The 13,673-nt window shown below is 40.7% G+C and overlaps 6 protein-coding genes across 6 annotated transcripts; 5 read left to right on the top strand and 1 right to left on the bottom strand. All coding sequences in view use genetic code 12, as the record gives it.

Annotated features, from left to right (window-relative positions):
- Positions 1-291: 291 nt before the first annotated feature.
- On the top strand, positions 292-909 carry PICST_32122 (predicted protein; the record flags this gene model as incomplete). Its single annotated transcript, XM_001385114.1, has 1 exon — positions 292-909. The coding sequence occupies one exon, from the start codon at positions 292-294 to the stop codon at positions 907-909; it is 618 nt and encodes a 205-aa protein (XP_001385151.2).
- Positions 910-1,885: 976 nt separating this feature from the next.
- PICST_78259 (CDP-diacylglycerol synthase) lies at positions 1,886-3,790 on the top strand. The gene has a single exon (XM_001385113.1). It carries the CDS (start codon positions 2,176-2,178, stop codon positions 3,487-3,489), a length of 1,314 nt encoding a protein of 437 aa, XP_001385150.1. The 5' UTR covers positions 1,886-2,175; the 3' UTR covers positions 3,490-3,790.
- Positions 3,791-4,811: 1,021 nt separating this feature from the next.
- SCW11 (family 17 glucosidase SCW11 precursor (Soluble cell wall protein 11)) lies at positions 4,812-6,347 on the top strand (the record flags this gene model as incomplete). Its single annotated transcript, XM_001385112.1, has 2 exons — positions 4,812-5,222; positions 5,400-6,347. 2 exons carry the CDS (start codon positions 4,812-4,814, stop codon positions 6,345-6,347), a joined length of 1,359 nt encoding a protein of 452 aa, XP_001385149.2.
- A 240-nt stretch (positions 6,348-6,587) lies between these two features.
- Positions 6,588-7,628, bottom strand: PICST_60142 (Myo-inositol oxygenase; the record flags this gene model as incomplete). Its single annotated transcript, XM_001384768.1, has 1 exon — positions 6,588-7,628. One exon carries the CDS (start codon positions 7,626-7,628, stop codon positions 6,588-6,590), a length of 1,041 nt encoding a protein of 346 aa, XP_001384805.2.
- A 1,028-nt stretch (positions 7,629-8,656) lies between these two features.
- DUR8 (urea transport protein) lies at positions 8,657-10,626 on the top strand (the record flags this gene model as incomplete). The annotated part of the gene is made up of 2 exons (XM_001385111.1): positions 8,657-8,825; positions 9,233-10,626. 2 exons carry the CDS (start codon positions 8,657-8,659, stop codon positions 10,624-10,626), a joined length of 1,563 nt encoding a protein of 520 aa, XP_001385148.1.
- An 837-nt stretch (positions 10,627-11,463) lies between these two features.
- On the top strand, positions 11,464-13,256 carry PICST_89600 (predicted protein). Its single transcript, XM_001385110.1, has one exon. The coding sequence runs from the start codon at positions 11,496-11,498 to the stop codon at positions 13,104-13,106; it is 1,611 nt and encodes a 536-aa protein (XP_001385147.1). The 5' UTR covers positions 11,464-11,495; the 3' UTR covers positions 13,107-13,256.
- Positions 13,257-13,673: the final 417 nt, after the last annotated feature.

The following is a 13,673-nucleotide window of genomic DNA, read 5'->3' as shown; positions in this document are numbered from 1 at the left end:
ATTCATATAGTAGTCACTAATTTCATAATTAAATTATACTGAGACGCATTAGGCTATAAAGGGTATGGCATTCATTGAAAGTTGCACTGTATTGTGCAACAGTAAAGTATACGTGTTCTCTTCTTCTCTGCTGCTAGAAGTACATGTGCCACAACGTGGAGCTGGTCTCTACCTCCTGTATTGCCGGGTTAGCTGAAATAGACTAAGCATGTCGCATTCCATGTTTTAGAATAAATAGAGAGAATAATCTCAATTCTTACAAAAAGTAGTATCAATTCATTAGTGTCCAAAATGGTGAAGTTTTACCTCTTCATTCTGATTCTTACCATGAAATTCTCTGGTTGGTTAAACTTTCCATTGTATGAGTATCTCACCCCAACATTTGAAGAACAACTCCAATTCCCATTCTATGCTGATCGAAGCTATGTCTCTAATCTAGTTAAATATAATTCTGGTATTGAAATGAATTATGGCGACTTGATTTTCTATGAAAGAACAGGGTCGATCCAGGCAAGAAACGACACGTTAGTTCTATACGTAGAAGATATTGGTGATGTAGCCGAACTCTCATCAGAGTTTGCTAAATATCTCGGTATTACGCCTGACATAGTTAAAAATTCAGTACCAGATAACTCACCAATACGAATCAGGTCACAAGGCAGATTCTCGCTAAATGATGGCAAACTTACCCTTATTTCCGATGGTGTTACAGTTTCATCAAGTGCCACTATTTCAGAGATATCAGGGACTCCAACAACTCGACAGGAAGCAATTGAAGACTTTATTCAATGGGTGATTTTTGCAGACTATCTTTTCGCTGGTAGTATAATGAGAGCTCTAAGCGAACAGCAGCATGTATTATTATTGAATAAATCGGTATTTCAGATTCCACTTTCTGAAATAGGATGAGGAACGAATCTGGCACTTATTCCTCCAAATGTTACGCTACATGCAAACAAAGAGAATTCAAAGGGAGAGTTTCGGTAGATATAATTTTTAGACTGTGAAATAATCAAGCAATTTAGAATATACGTGAATCCTAAACCTTATCCTAGTTGCTTCGAGAAACCAAAGTTGGATGCCGTCGGCTTTGTTGAATAACCATAATTACTCTGCTTGGACATTTTTATATTATGCTGGCATAGGGCCAGTTCAAGTATGCTTCTTTCATGCTAATAGAACTTACAGGAACAAGCATTCGCTTCTATTTAATCTTCTGCTAAGTAGAATTGGTTAGCAATGCCTTTATTACTTCTATTGTCTTTTATGGTATTCTTGTATGGCAAATGTGCAACTCCGGCTGCACAACTCGCTTTTCATAGAATTCGATGCGCTAGAATGCAATTAGAGATTGCGCCTTCTGTATTGGACAATCTCAACGTTATCGCGGCGTCGACCTCACCGTTAGTGAATCCATCTGTCATTGTGTCAGACTAAATTACACAGTAACCAGGACCCGGTAAAAAGTGCTTTTTCTTCGCAATTATCTGTGGTCAAAACTACCACCTGCTGTCATCTCCACATATTAGTGCCGCTGCCACTGTCAGCGATACAGCTGCTGTTGCTCCCGCTCCTTTTACTATTTCCATCTCTACTTCTACCACTTTCTTTCTACCAACTCTTACTTAATCTTGCTACTATTTCTACTCTCCTGGCTCAGTACTGCACCACTGGCGTTGGGTCTTGCACGTGCATGTGATTTTTTCAATTGTTGAATTCTTAACTATGCACCAGATCAACCCGTAGGCTCACGAAAAATTCACCATACAAATCAACACAGTAGTAAAAAATACATTAAATTTATCTGCTCTGCTTAAATAAGCAAAACAAAACAACCGGAGCTTGCAAACTTTTCGCCACGACTCTTTTCCTGGACCCCTACGGACATCCATCTACATCGTAGTCTCTCCCAGCCTTCAGCCAATTGTCCAGTGCAAGCTTGCCACTGCCCCATCTGGATTCTACCTGATTTTCTCCACTCGCCCCTCACCTGAAAATCTTCTGATACACTATCAGCCATCAGATAACACAAAAAACTGTTTTTTTCACACCAGAATCTACTCGAAAAACTCAGACCTCGCTAGTAACCAATACAACGGTCTATACGTGCCAAACTTCCACATTACACATCACCCTGTAGCCCCCCTGTGATACATCATCTCCATTTCTGTCACAATGGCTGAGAAAACATCCAAGCTCCTCCAGCCAGAAACGCCTACGGTTTCCACCACCGCTTCGCCCACGGAGGGTCTCTCCGTTGTGTCCTCCAACGCTGAAAAGCCCAAAGGCGTCTACAACGAAAGAGAAAAGAAGAAGCAGGCATTTGTAACCAGAACCATCTGGACGTTGATTATGATTGTGTTTTTCTTCTTTGTGCTTGCCTCTGGCCATTTGGCCCTCATTGCGCTCGTGTTGCTCTTCCAGATCTTGACTTTCAAGGAAATCATTGCCTTGACATCGGAACCGGCTCGCGACAAAAAGATTCCTTACAACAAATCTCTCAACTGGTACTTCCTTCTCTGCACCGTCTACTACTTAGATAGCCAGAGCTTCTTCAACTTCTTCCAGGACTCAGTCTATTCCAACAAGTACCTCACAGTGTTGGTTCTTAACCATAGGTTCATCTCGTACTCGTTGTTCATTGCTGGCTTCATTTTCTTTGTGTGGACATTGAAGAAGGGGTACTACAAGTTCCAGTTTGCTCAGTTGTGTATTACTCATATGACGCTTGTCCTCGTTGTATTCCAGTCGCACTTGATCATCGACAACATCTTGAACGGAATCTTTTGGTTCTTTTTGCCATGTGGTGTTGTTATTGTAAATGACATCTTTGCCTACTTGTGTGGTATCACATTCGGCAAGACCCAGTTGATAGAAATCTCACCCAAAAAGACAGTAGAGGGTTTTGTAGGCGCCTGGGTCTGCACCACGATAGCTGCCGTAATTTTCAGCTACATCTTGACACAGTCCGATTATTTGGTTTGTCCTGCTGTCAACTTGTCAACTCACTTGTATAACTTTCCTCACTGCGAGCCAAACCCCGTGTTTATTCCTCAGATCTACCAGATCCCACAGAACATCATTGACTTGATCGGTGGAAGATACGAAATCTTGTCCATCAAGCCAATGTACTTTCACGCATGTGTGTTGGCCACTTTCGCCTCACTCATTGCTCCATTTGGAGGCTTCTTTGCCAGTGGTTTAAAGAGAGCTTTCGGCATTAAAGACTTTGGTGACACTATTCCGGGCCACGGTGGTGTCACTGACAGAATGGACTGTCAGTTCTTGATGGGATCCTTCAGTTACTTGTACTACCAGACATTCATTTCTCCTCATAATGTCAACATTGGTAAGATCTTGCAGCTCGCTATCATCAACTTGTCCACTCCACAGTTGTTCCAGTTGGTTAAGAGTTTGCTCAAATACTTAAACAGCCTAAATGCTGTGGATGACGATAAATTGAGAGTCATTTTTGATTTGTTAGATTAAAACAGCACCATGAAAGTGATAAGCTCTACATTGGGCGGCGCTTTTCCCATAAAATTTAAACAATCATAGATGATTATACTCAAGAACGCTTGCAATCGTCATACAGTATTTATATGTACATATTTGAATTTGGTTTCCTTTGGTGAGAGTCGTTCTGATCAATTCAAACCAACACCCTTCAAAATTTCCACAACAAGCATTTGTGTCCTTCATAATTTTTCATATATCATAGTTATCATATTTCAAATTTTCAAGATCATAGTTTTTATAATAATATATTCTCACTAAGTCCGAGATTGACATTAAATTCAACCTTGTCAGTAAATTGTTAACAATTATAAAGCTAATAAAGATATTAATAATTGATTCTCACTTCTAACTAGAAGAATCAGCTATGGATTTGGCGCCTCTGGAATGAGCCTTGTAGAACATTTCTTGTCTCTGGCTATCTTATTGTTTTTCAGTAGTCCCCAGTAGTCGTAATCAGAAGAAGTGGAATGTACTACATCATTAATTCATTGTTAACCAGCACTGGTGAACAATTTAGTCTTGAAACCTCAGCCAATGCCAATCCAGAAGATGTTGCAGCCATCATAGAGTTGTCAAACATCTAAGCAAGCAAAACAATAGCACAAATTTGGTACCTGAATCTCAACCTAATCAAGTCATGTTGGTAATAATATGTACATGCCGAAAGAAACCTAATCAATCCTCAACTCAAATTATAGCAATAATTACCATGCTAAATCAAGCTGGTTACATCCTCATAAGTTCAAATCCTGTATATAGACCCGGCTGGCCACCCCAATTGGGCGAAGTGGGTTGCGATTTGTCCGAATGCGGAAGATGCTGCTGCCAGCCAGATCGTTAGCCGACGCACGCAAGCTGCGAAAAATATAACCTGAAGCTGGCTGGAGTGTCGACTTTTGTCTGTCACCGCACTTTTTGACATTCTCTAGAGACATCTTGCATGATTCTCTATTGTCTTAGTGATGTAGAAGCTGGACAAATGAAGGTACTTCTCAAAAAACAATGACAGAGAAGCCCCCTCTGGAGCCAGCACAGACTCTTGTCCAGCCGAATAATTCGACAACACTATCTCGACTCTATACTATATAAGTTGCATGGACCCCTCGACGTTTAATTATTTTGTCTAGCTTTGGAAGGCCATCCTTATTACTATCCAACCCACTACATTCGTTACATCAGTTGCTTGATCAACCTTAAATCCAACTTCACTACTTTCGTTTTTGAACAAAATCAGTCCATTCCTTATAACACAATCAACAATACTACTCAAGCGCCTTCAATAAAATTTCACAATGATTTTCCATCAACTTTTAACATTCCTTTTCTTATCTCAAGTTATTCTTGCCATTCCTTTGCCATTACTAGTTACAAGATGGCACACAGCCCCTGCAGTTACAACTACTCAAACTTACACTACTGCTGTCACCACCGTATACTTGCCTCCTGTTCAAATCTTAATCTCCAACGGTGTCACCTTCACCAACACTTTAACTGCTGAACAATGGCAAACTACTCCATTAACTACTACTTCTATCTACAGTGATCCTGTTACTCAAGAAACTGAAGCCCCAGCACCAGTTCCTACTACTTCTGTACCAGTGGTAAAAGCTGTCGATCCTGCTAGTGTGTCAACTCCATTAGCCATCCCAACAACTACTGCTATTACTCCAAACACTCTCTCCACGACTGATATTCCAACTCAGGTTCCTACTACTCAGCAATCTATTGAAGAGCAATCTTCTCCAGTAGCAACTACTCAGCAGACTACTCAGCAGACTACTCAACAAACTACTCAGCAAACTACTCAGCAAACTTCTACTCAGCAAACTACCACTCAGCAGACTACCACTCAGCAGACTACTACTCAGAAGACTACTCAGCAAACTACCGAAGATCAATCTTCACCAGAAGCAACTTCCGAATTTGAGCTGACCGCCCAAACTAGTTCAACTATCCAAACATCTTCTACTCTGCAATCCAATTCTAACTCTGAAGAAACTCCCTACAATCCAGGTTCTGATATTTCGAACATTCCTGCTCCACAATATATTGTCTACTCACCTTACACTAACGATGGAGGATGTAAGCTAGCTGATACCATCAACTCTGATTTGGAATTGATCAACAGCAAGGGAATTAAGAAAATTAGAGTTTACGGTACTGACTGTGCAACTCTCTCTGCCGTTTTACCAAAAGCAGCTGAATTGGGTTTCAAAGTCAATCAAGGATTCTGGTTCTCTAATGCAGGTGCCGACTCGATTGACGGATCTGTCAGTGATTTGATTGACTACGCTAGTGAAAACGGTTGGGGTGTTTTTGATTTCATCACCATTGGAAATGAAGCCATTAACGACAATTACCTTACAGTCTCTGAATTGATCTCAAAGATCAGCAGTGTTAAGTCCCAATTGCAGGCTGCCGGTTACAATGGTAGAGTCACCACATCTGAACCACCAGTGTCTTTCATCAACAATCCAAGCTTGTGTACTGCTTCTGATATTGACTTGGTAGGTATCAACCCTCATTCTTATTTCAATGGCGCTATTACTGCTTCCCAGGCTGGAAGCTTTATTATGGCTCAAAAGAAATTGGTTGAAGCCGCCTGTGGCTCTAAGGAAGTTTTGATCACTGAAACTGGTTACCCTTCTAAGGGTAGTGTCAATGGTTTGAATGTTCCAAGTCCTGACAATCAGAAGATTGCCGTCCAATCCATCATCGAAGAAACTGGTGGTGATTGCACGATCTTGACTACATTCGACGATTTCTGGAAACCTTCAGGATCTTATGGAATTGAGCAATATTTCGGTTCTATCGATTTATTCGCTTAGAATATTCTTTCTAAATTATTAGCTTAAGCTTCACTTCATTGCGTTCAAAATGGAAACGCAGTGAAAACCCTGCATTACAATACAGCCTTGCTATGGCTTCCTTATATATAGCTATTGTACATTAGAAATTCAGTTAAAATAAAAAGCCTGCGGGCAACTCTTCCTCTTATAATACATAATTGATAATATTGACAGCCACGGAAAATAAACCCAACCCAAATACATAATGAAAAAAAGGTATCAAAAGTCTATGATCTTGTCTGGAAAGAACTCGTCTATAAGCTCCAAGTAGTAGGGCTTAAGTTCCTCTACATTGTAATGTTGGTCCGATTTAGAATACAAATCGTAAGTATTGAAAGTCTTCACTGCCTTCAACATCTCTTTGTCGTGTTCGTTCATCAAATAACTGTATGCATATTCCTGGTGCCATGGATAAAAGGAATGGTATCTGATCATTGCTAAAGCTTCTGGCGGTAACGTTGAACTTCCTTTTGCAATATGGTACATGTACTCGTCATGGCCCCAGCTCAACATCACCTTGTCCAATCCACAGTATTTGGAGTAAATACCGTATTTGGTGTTGTACAAGGGGTTTAGAAAGTCTGGATTCGTCTTAAAGCTCTCCGGAAAAATGATTTTCTTCAGAAATTTACAGCCCACCGGGAACGTATCTCCTACAACGTCCCATTGTCCCTTGGAGTCAAAGAAATAAAGTAATTTTCCCAAATCATGAATAAGTCCCACTAATTGAAACCATCTTGGTTTCTTATCCTTTCGTATGGCTTCAGCTGTTTGTAATGCATGCTCTATCTGAGAAAGCTCGGTGTCTGGATCAGAGTCGTCAAGTAATTTGTTCAATCTTTCTAGACCCTCCCAAATTGACATTCGTGCCCTTGTCTTCGTCTTAAAATTAATTCTAGCTTGGATATTATACGCTACTGTCTGTTTCTCGTGTTGTTCTTCATAAAACTGCTTCACTCTATCACACGCTAATTCATACTGTCGAAATGATTTGGGATCGATATCCTTGTATTGCTCGGATTCTTCATACCAGTCCTTCTCTTTTTCATCGCCTTCATTTGCCTTGGCAAGTTCATCTTCTAAACTGCAACTAGATAAAGTACGCTTTATATTGCCTCTAAGCTGATTCACAGCCATGACGTCGTCTTCCAATTTCTCTAGAATCTTTCCATTTCGAGCTTTATCTGCTGAGGTTGCACCGGGCTTAGAAACTACCAGCTCCGGCTTGGACACTCTATGCGTAGTATCTGTTATCAGCATGAATATAAGAAAAATATGTTGAGTCTGATAAATTGAAGCTGATAATAATATTTAGTTTTACAAAAGAATTACACAATTCCTGTGTCTGAACCAAAAAGATGTTGACGGGTCACGTGAATTTTTTACCAAATGGCTTGTATTACGACTAAAACTGGAGCTATTTAGTGCCTGTGATATAAATTCTTTACTAAAACATACGGAAGGGGACAAAGGAAAGTCCCAAGATAAAACTTATCTAATCATATTACCCAAAACTAGTTGATATCTTAAGAAAACTTAATAATCATGAATTCACATGACTTTTGTCGCGTGATTTTCAGCATTGCGCACATACTGGAGCACATTTGGCGCACAGGAAGTGGCTTCACTAGCTCAGTTGGCAGAGCGTCAGTCTCATAGCATTCAAGTTGTGTCATCTGAAGGTCGACAGTTCGAACCTGCCGTGGAGCATTTCCTTTTTTTGCACTTCATAGGATCATAGAAGAATGTAATGTTACATATTCGTCACCTCATGCAAAAACATGAGCTTAGGCAAGTCCTGTCAAGTGACTTCAGGCGTAAAGTTTTCATGGCCCACTGTACGCCGTACGCATAGTTATCTTTTCGAGGCAACTCTAACTAAATTTCAAAATGATGGTTCCATTTTAGAGGGCCAGAGTTTTGACATTTTTACATGGAAACTTACCCAAATCTACTGTTTGCGTATAGATAGTGTAGTCCCATCTTCATGTATGTCGTGACTTGTCTACCATGTCGGCGGGTGCTTATATCAGCTTTTATTTCGGTGTTCAGACGCTACATTTCTGCTTTGGGGCATCAGTGATGAGATAACATTCTGGGAAATGTAGCCGCATATTCCATTTTTCTTGTAAGCGCATGTATGGCTGAAAATTTAATTTATTACTTGCTCTTTCTCTTGTGGTAATCTGAGTATAAATACAAGAGATAATAATTTTTCAGAAGAGACTCCGTTTTAACTTGATGACATAGTAGTTGATCTTCTTTAGAGCTACCATACACTATAGAAAATGGCACAGTTATCTTCTCAGGGTAACAACGCCATCATATACTTGACGTATGCCTTCTTGCTCTTTACGGGTTTGGCTTTGGCCTGGAAATTCTCCTCAGCTAAGTCTTTCCTCTCTTCCAATGGAACGCAGCGTGGTCTTCCGTTGGCCTTGAACTTCATTGCTTCTGGTATGTTATGATTTACTCGTTTATCTTGACTTTTTTTGACAATTCAACCTTTTCCGATGGAATATCATTGAATAACTGCGACTTGTAGTTCTAGTCGCTCTTCTAGTTTAACAATTGAAACTTGCGGGTGTCCCCCCATTTCTTATTTGAAATAGGTGGACTGAGAACATACCGTTTGAACTCGATCAAGCTAACACTTGCGTGAGGAAGTTTTATTGTTCAGTAAATCGAAAGATAAATCCATGGACGTCCCCAGGTTGTGGAGTCTGTGTCAGTTTGTGCTGAAATTTTCTACTTATTCAGACTATCTGAACGAAAGAAGATGAACCATGAACTATGACATAGCACTCCATAATGAGGTCTCGTTCGTTTGCCCTATGACGGGATATTAACGTTCTTTATTTCAGCTATGGGTGTTGGTATTCTTACTACCTACTCACAAATCGCAAACATCTCGGGGTTGCACGGCCTCTTGGTGTATACTCTCTGTGGTGCTATCCCAATTGTAGGCTTTGCCTTAGTGGGTCCTCTCATCAGAAAGAAGTGTCCTGATGGGTTTATTCTTACCGAATGGGTTCGTGCCAGATTTGGAATTGTCACTGCCTTATACCTATCTTTCTTTACTTGTTTGACCATGTTCTTGTTCATGGTTGGTGAATTGTCTGCCATCAGAGGTGCGATTGAAACTTTGACTGGTTTGGATGCTCTTGGAGCAGTTATTGTAGAATGTATTGTCACCACTATCTATACCTCTATCGGTGGTTTCAAAATCAGTTTCATCACAGACAACTTCCAAGGTGCTCTTGTTATTATTCTTATCATTATATGTGGTGCAGGTATGGGTTCCTATATCGATATCGACACCTCTAAGGTTGGCCCAAGTGGATTATTGAAGGCTAACAAGTTGGGCTGGCAATTGGTGTACATATTATTCGTTGCAATTGTTACCAACGATTGTTTCTTGTCTGGTTTCTGGTTGAGAACTTTTGCCTCTCGTACCGATAAGGACTTGTGGATTGGTACTTCTATAGCAGCATTTGCTACCTTTGCCATCTGTACCTTAGTAGGAACCACTGGGTTCTTGGCTGTTTGGTCCGGAGACTTGGAAGTTTCTGATGACAACGGTTACAATGCCTTCTTCATCTTGTTGGCCAAGATGCCCCGTTGGATTGTTGCCTTTGTGTTGATCTTCTGTATTTGTTTGTCTACTTGTACTTTTGACTCGTTGCAATCGGGTATGGTTTCTACAATCTCTAACGATGTTTTCAGAAACAAGTTACACATTAACTACACCAGAGGATTAGTCGTTCTCGTAATGGTTCCAATTGTCGTGTTGGCTGTAAAAGTTGCAGACAATATCTTGCAGATCTACTTGATTGCTGACTTGGTTTCCGCAGCTATCATTCCAGCTGTGTTCCTAGGTTTAAGTGATACTTGTTTCTGGTACATTCGCGGATTTGACGTTATGTGTGGTGGTTTGGGTGCATTGATTGGTGTCTTTATTTTTGGAACCGTCTACTACGGTACTGCTAGAGAAGGTGCTAAACTTTTGTTGATCTGGAATGGTATCTACGATCCAGAAGACTGGGGTGCCTTTGGAGCTTTTGTCATTGCTCCATTTGGAGGTTTGGTTATTACTTTTGCAGCCGCTGCTTTGAGAATTGGAGCCGCTTATGTCTATGCTAAGGTTAGCGGGAACACATTCTCTGCTTTGGATAAGCCGGAGATTGTTGAAGTCGTTTCTACGGAAGTCGAATCTCAATACGGGTCTACTGATGACTCTAAGAAGAATAGCGTTTAAGATACGGTCTTTACATGCATCAAAATCTAATCTAATGTACTACTGTGCTAAGTAATATAATATAATTAATATAACATTCATCCAGTGTAATCTAATTCAGTTCAATTGAAGATTCAAGTAAATTACTCCTATGGACAGGCAACTTATAATGGAAATCTGTCTTATGACTTCCTAGAATGAATAGAAACGGCCGTGTTGTTATTGTGATCAGAAGGCTCGGAGCTGAGCGAGATTGGCTGAATTTCGCAGCACATCCCAAACGACTAAGCTCCAGGTAAAAGCTGTAGACGGTACTTTTTTGTATACTCCGTTTCATCATTAGCTCTCATCAGCTTCTGATCTTTCAATTACATACCGCCTTATCCGCTGACATTATGGTCTGGTGATAGTAACTTCAGGATCCGTGTAAAATATTCTAGTCCGCGGGCCCAATTGAGGTGCTGTTTCTTATCAGCAGCCGCACAATTAACTCTGGAAATATCCAGCGAAAAATAAAAAATCCGCTGGCTCTTCCTCATCTGCCTACCACAACTAGCCAGTGAAAAGAAGTAAGGTTTTCCCTGATTCTATTCGTACTTAGACAATCGGGAAAGTGCTGCATTACGGACAGAACCGAGTTCGTCAGTTTAGTGATTTTCTGTTCTCAAGAAATTGATACAATTCAATTGCTCTTTTCCTCTTCATTTTCTCCCTCGCCTATTTTTGATATCCGTACTTAGTTCTGCAACACTGTCGGCGTCTTCCTCATCGTACTTTTCACTATCGCTGGGACAACGTTTTTTCAGCGAATCCTCACCAAAATCACCTCCCGTTTTTTCCACTCCAGCAATTGAAGTGTCTGTTACTGCTAATAATCCCATGCTGCCATAATGTACTCTTCTGACGTTCCCCGTAACAAGCGTTTGCTCCAATGTGCATGTGCCATCTTCTGGTGTCTCTTATCTGGAGGTCCCATCTTCGGCTTCGCTGCCTTGAAGCCGGTATTGATCAAGGAACATGTCTACGAGTCTGTCTGTAACGCCACAATTAACTCATCCTCGTCGTCCATGTGGATTATGGAAGCTCCTGCTTCCATTTCAAATACCGTATTGTCTTCTGTCTTCACTACTTTGAAGGAAAAGGAAGTTGTAGCTAAATGCACTGCCCAGGATTTGAAGTTGAACATGATGTTCACCGTTGGTGCAGTTTTAACCAACGTATCGGCATTGGCCATTGGTAGAGTTCTCGATTTATACGGCCCCAGAGTCTGTGGCTTAGTTGGTGCCTTCTTCTTGTTTCTAGCCTGTGTAGTCTTTATCTTCGCTAAGGCCTTGTCTGAAACCTTTATCGACCCATACTTGTTTGGCTATGCCTCAATGGCATTGGGTGGACCTTTTGCCTACATCTCGTCGTTTCAGTTGTCGAACTCGTTTCCTAAGAATTCCGGTACCATTCTTGCTTTGGTCACTGGAGCCTTTGATGCTTCCTCTGCTGTATTCTTGTTCTACAGAATCGCCTACAACAGCTCTGGAGGTTCTTTTGGCTTGGGAAGCTTCTTCAAGCTCTACTTGCTTGTTCCTTTATTTATAACTGTTGTGGAATTCGTGGTGATGCCTGCTGATTCGTACAAGACTTCTCCAGACACCGAGTTATGTGTAGACGACGAAATTGACCACCACTTATCACCATCCAATAGCGGACATTCCCACACTGAAAACACCCCATTGTTGGATAGTCAATTGGAAGTTCCACCATCCAGAAGGCGTGATTCGATCGGTGATGCATTGAAGCAGCCTTATGCTGACGAAGGCGAAGAGTTCTTGGTTGAACATTCTGGTGGTGTGTTTGGTATTTTACATGGCTACTCAGCACAACACCAAATCAAGACTCCTTGGTTCAGTCTTATGTGTTTGTTTGCTACTATCCAGATGTTACGTATCAACTACTTTGTCGCTACAATCGGAACCCAGTACGCCTATATCTTCCATTCGGTTCCACTTGCTACCAAGTTAAACAAGATTTTCGATATCGCTTTGCCCTTGGGAGGTATCATCTCTGTACCTTTCATCGGTATCTTCTTGGACAATTACCACACTGTGACGGTTCTCACCGGCTTATTGAGTATTTCGTTAGTGATTGGTGTGTTGCAATTGTTTGGCAACTTTACTTTAGGTGTAATTGGCGTCTTGATCTTTGTAGCTTATCGTCCCTTGTTCTACACTACGGTGTCTGACTTCTGTGCAAAAGTGTTTGGCTTCGAAACCTTTGGTACAGTTTACGGTGCCATCATCTGTATTTCTGGTGTCATCAACTTTGGCCAGAGTTTGTTGGACAAGTGGACTCACACTACCTTCAAGATGAACCCTCTTCCTATCAACCTTATTTTGATAGCGAGTACCATTGTCATTGGTGCGGCCACCATCATCTACGTAGACATTCAGGCTAGAGTCTACAGCGAGAAGAAGCGTAAGATCGCTACCGCAGCCGCTGCTAGTGCTTAATTTAACACTATAAATATCATAAAGCTTCCGAAGAACCACTTCCGGTAACCATGATTTAGACCATAAAAGCTACTTAAAATGTGTCTAATTATGCGATCCCTGATTGGCAACTTCTCTAAAAAAAGACGACAATAAATAGCAGTAATTAATATATCAATTCAATAATAATAGCAGTTAAAGTAAAAATCTTGGATTATTTGAGGAGAGGTGGTGGTTATTGACGAAATAAATTTTTTATTTAAATGTTGCAACTATATTCTTCTATTTTAGTTCAAAATACGACTCTCGCTTAACCAACTACTTTCTTGACATAAATTGCAACTTTTGGAACTGTCAATACAACGCTATCACAGATTTGAATTATGAAGTAAATTCTCCATTGCAAATTCTAAATCATTATTCGCTATATTCAAGAATCTGGCTCTGGTTTCTTCCCTTACATAGAATCGCATCTTTCCTTGCATACAAAAACGCGTCCACTATTATTGATTGAGATGAAAAACACGATTTTCCAGATTGTGAGCCAAATAACGATCTGGAATTCTCCTTTTTTAAATTAGTTGAGGA

This window comes from Scheffersomyces stipitis, chromosome 5 (genome assembly GCF_000209165.1).
Source record: "Scheffersomyces stipitis CBS 6054 chromosome 5, complete sequence".
NCBI classification, from domain to species: domain Eukaryota; kingdom Fungi; phylum Ascomycota; class Pichiomycetes; order Serinales; family Debaryomycetaceae; genus Scheffersomyces; species Scheffersomyces stipitis.
Note: the sequence above shows the minus strand (reverse complement) of the source record. Positions and strands in the feature narration are given on the sequence as shown.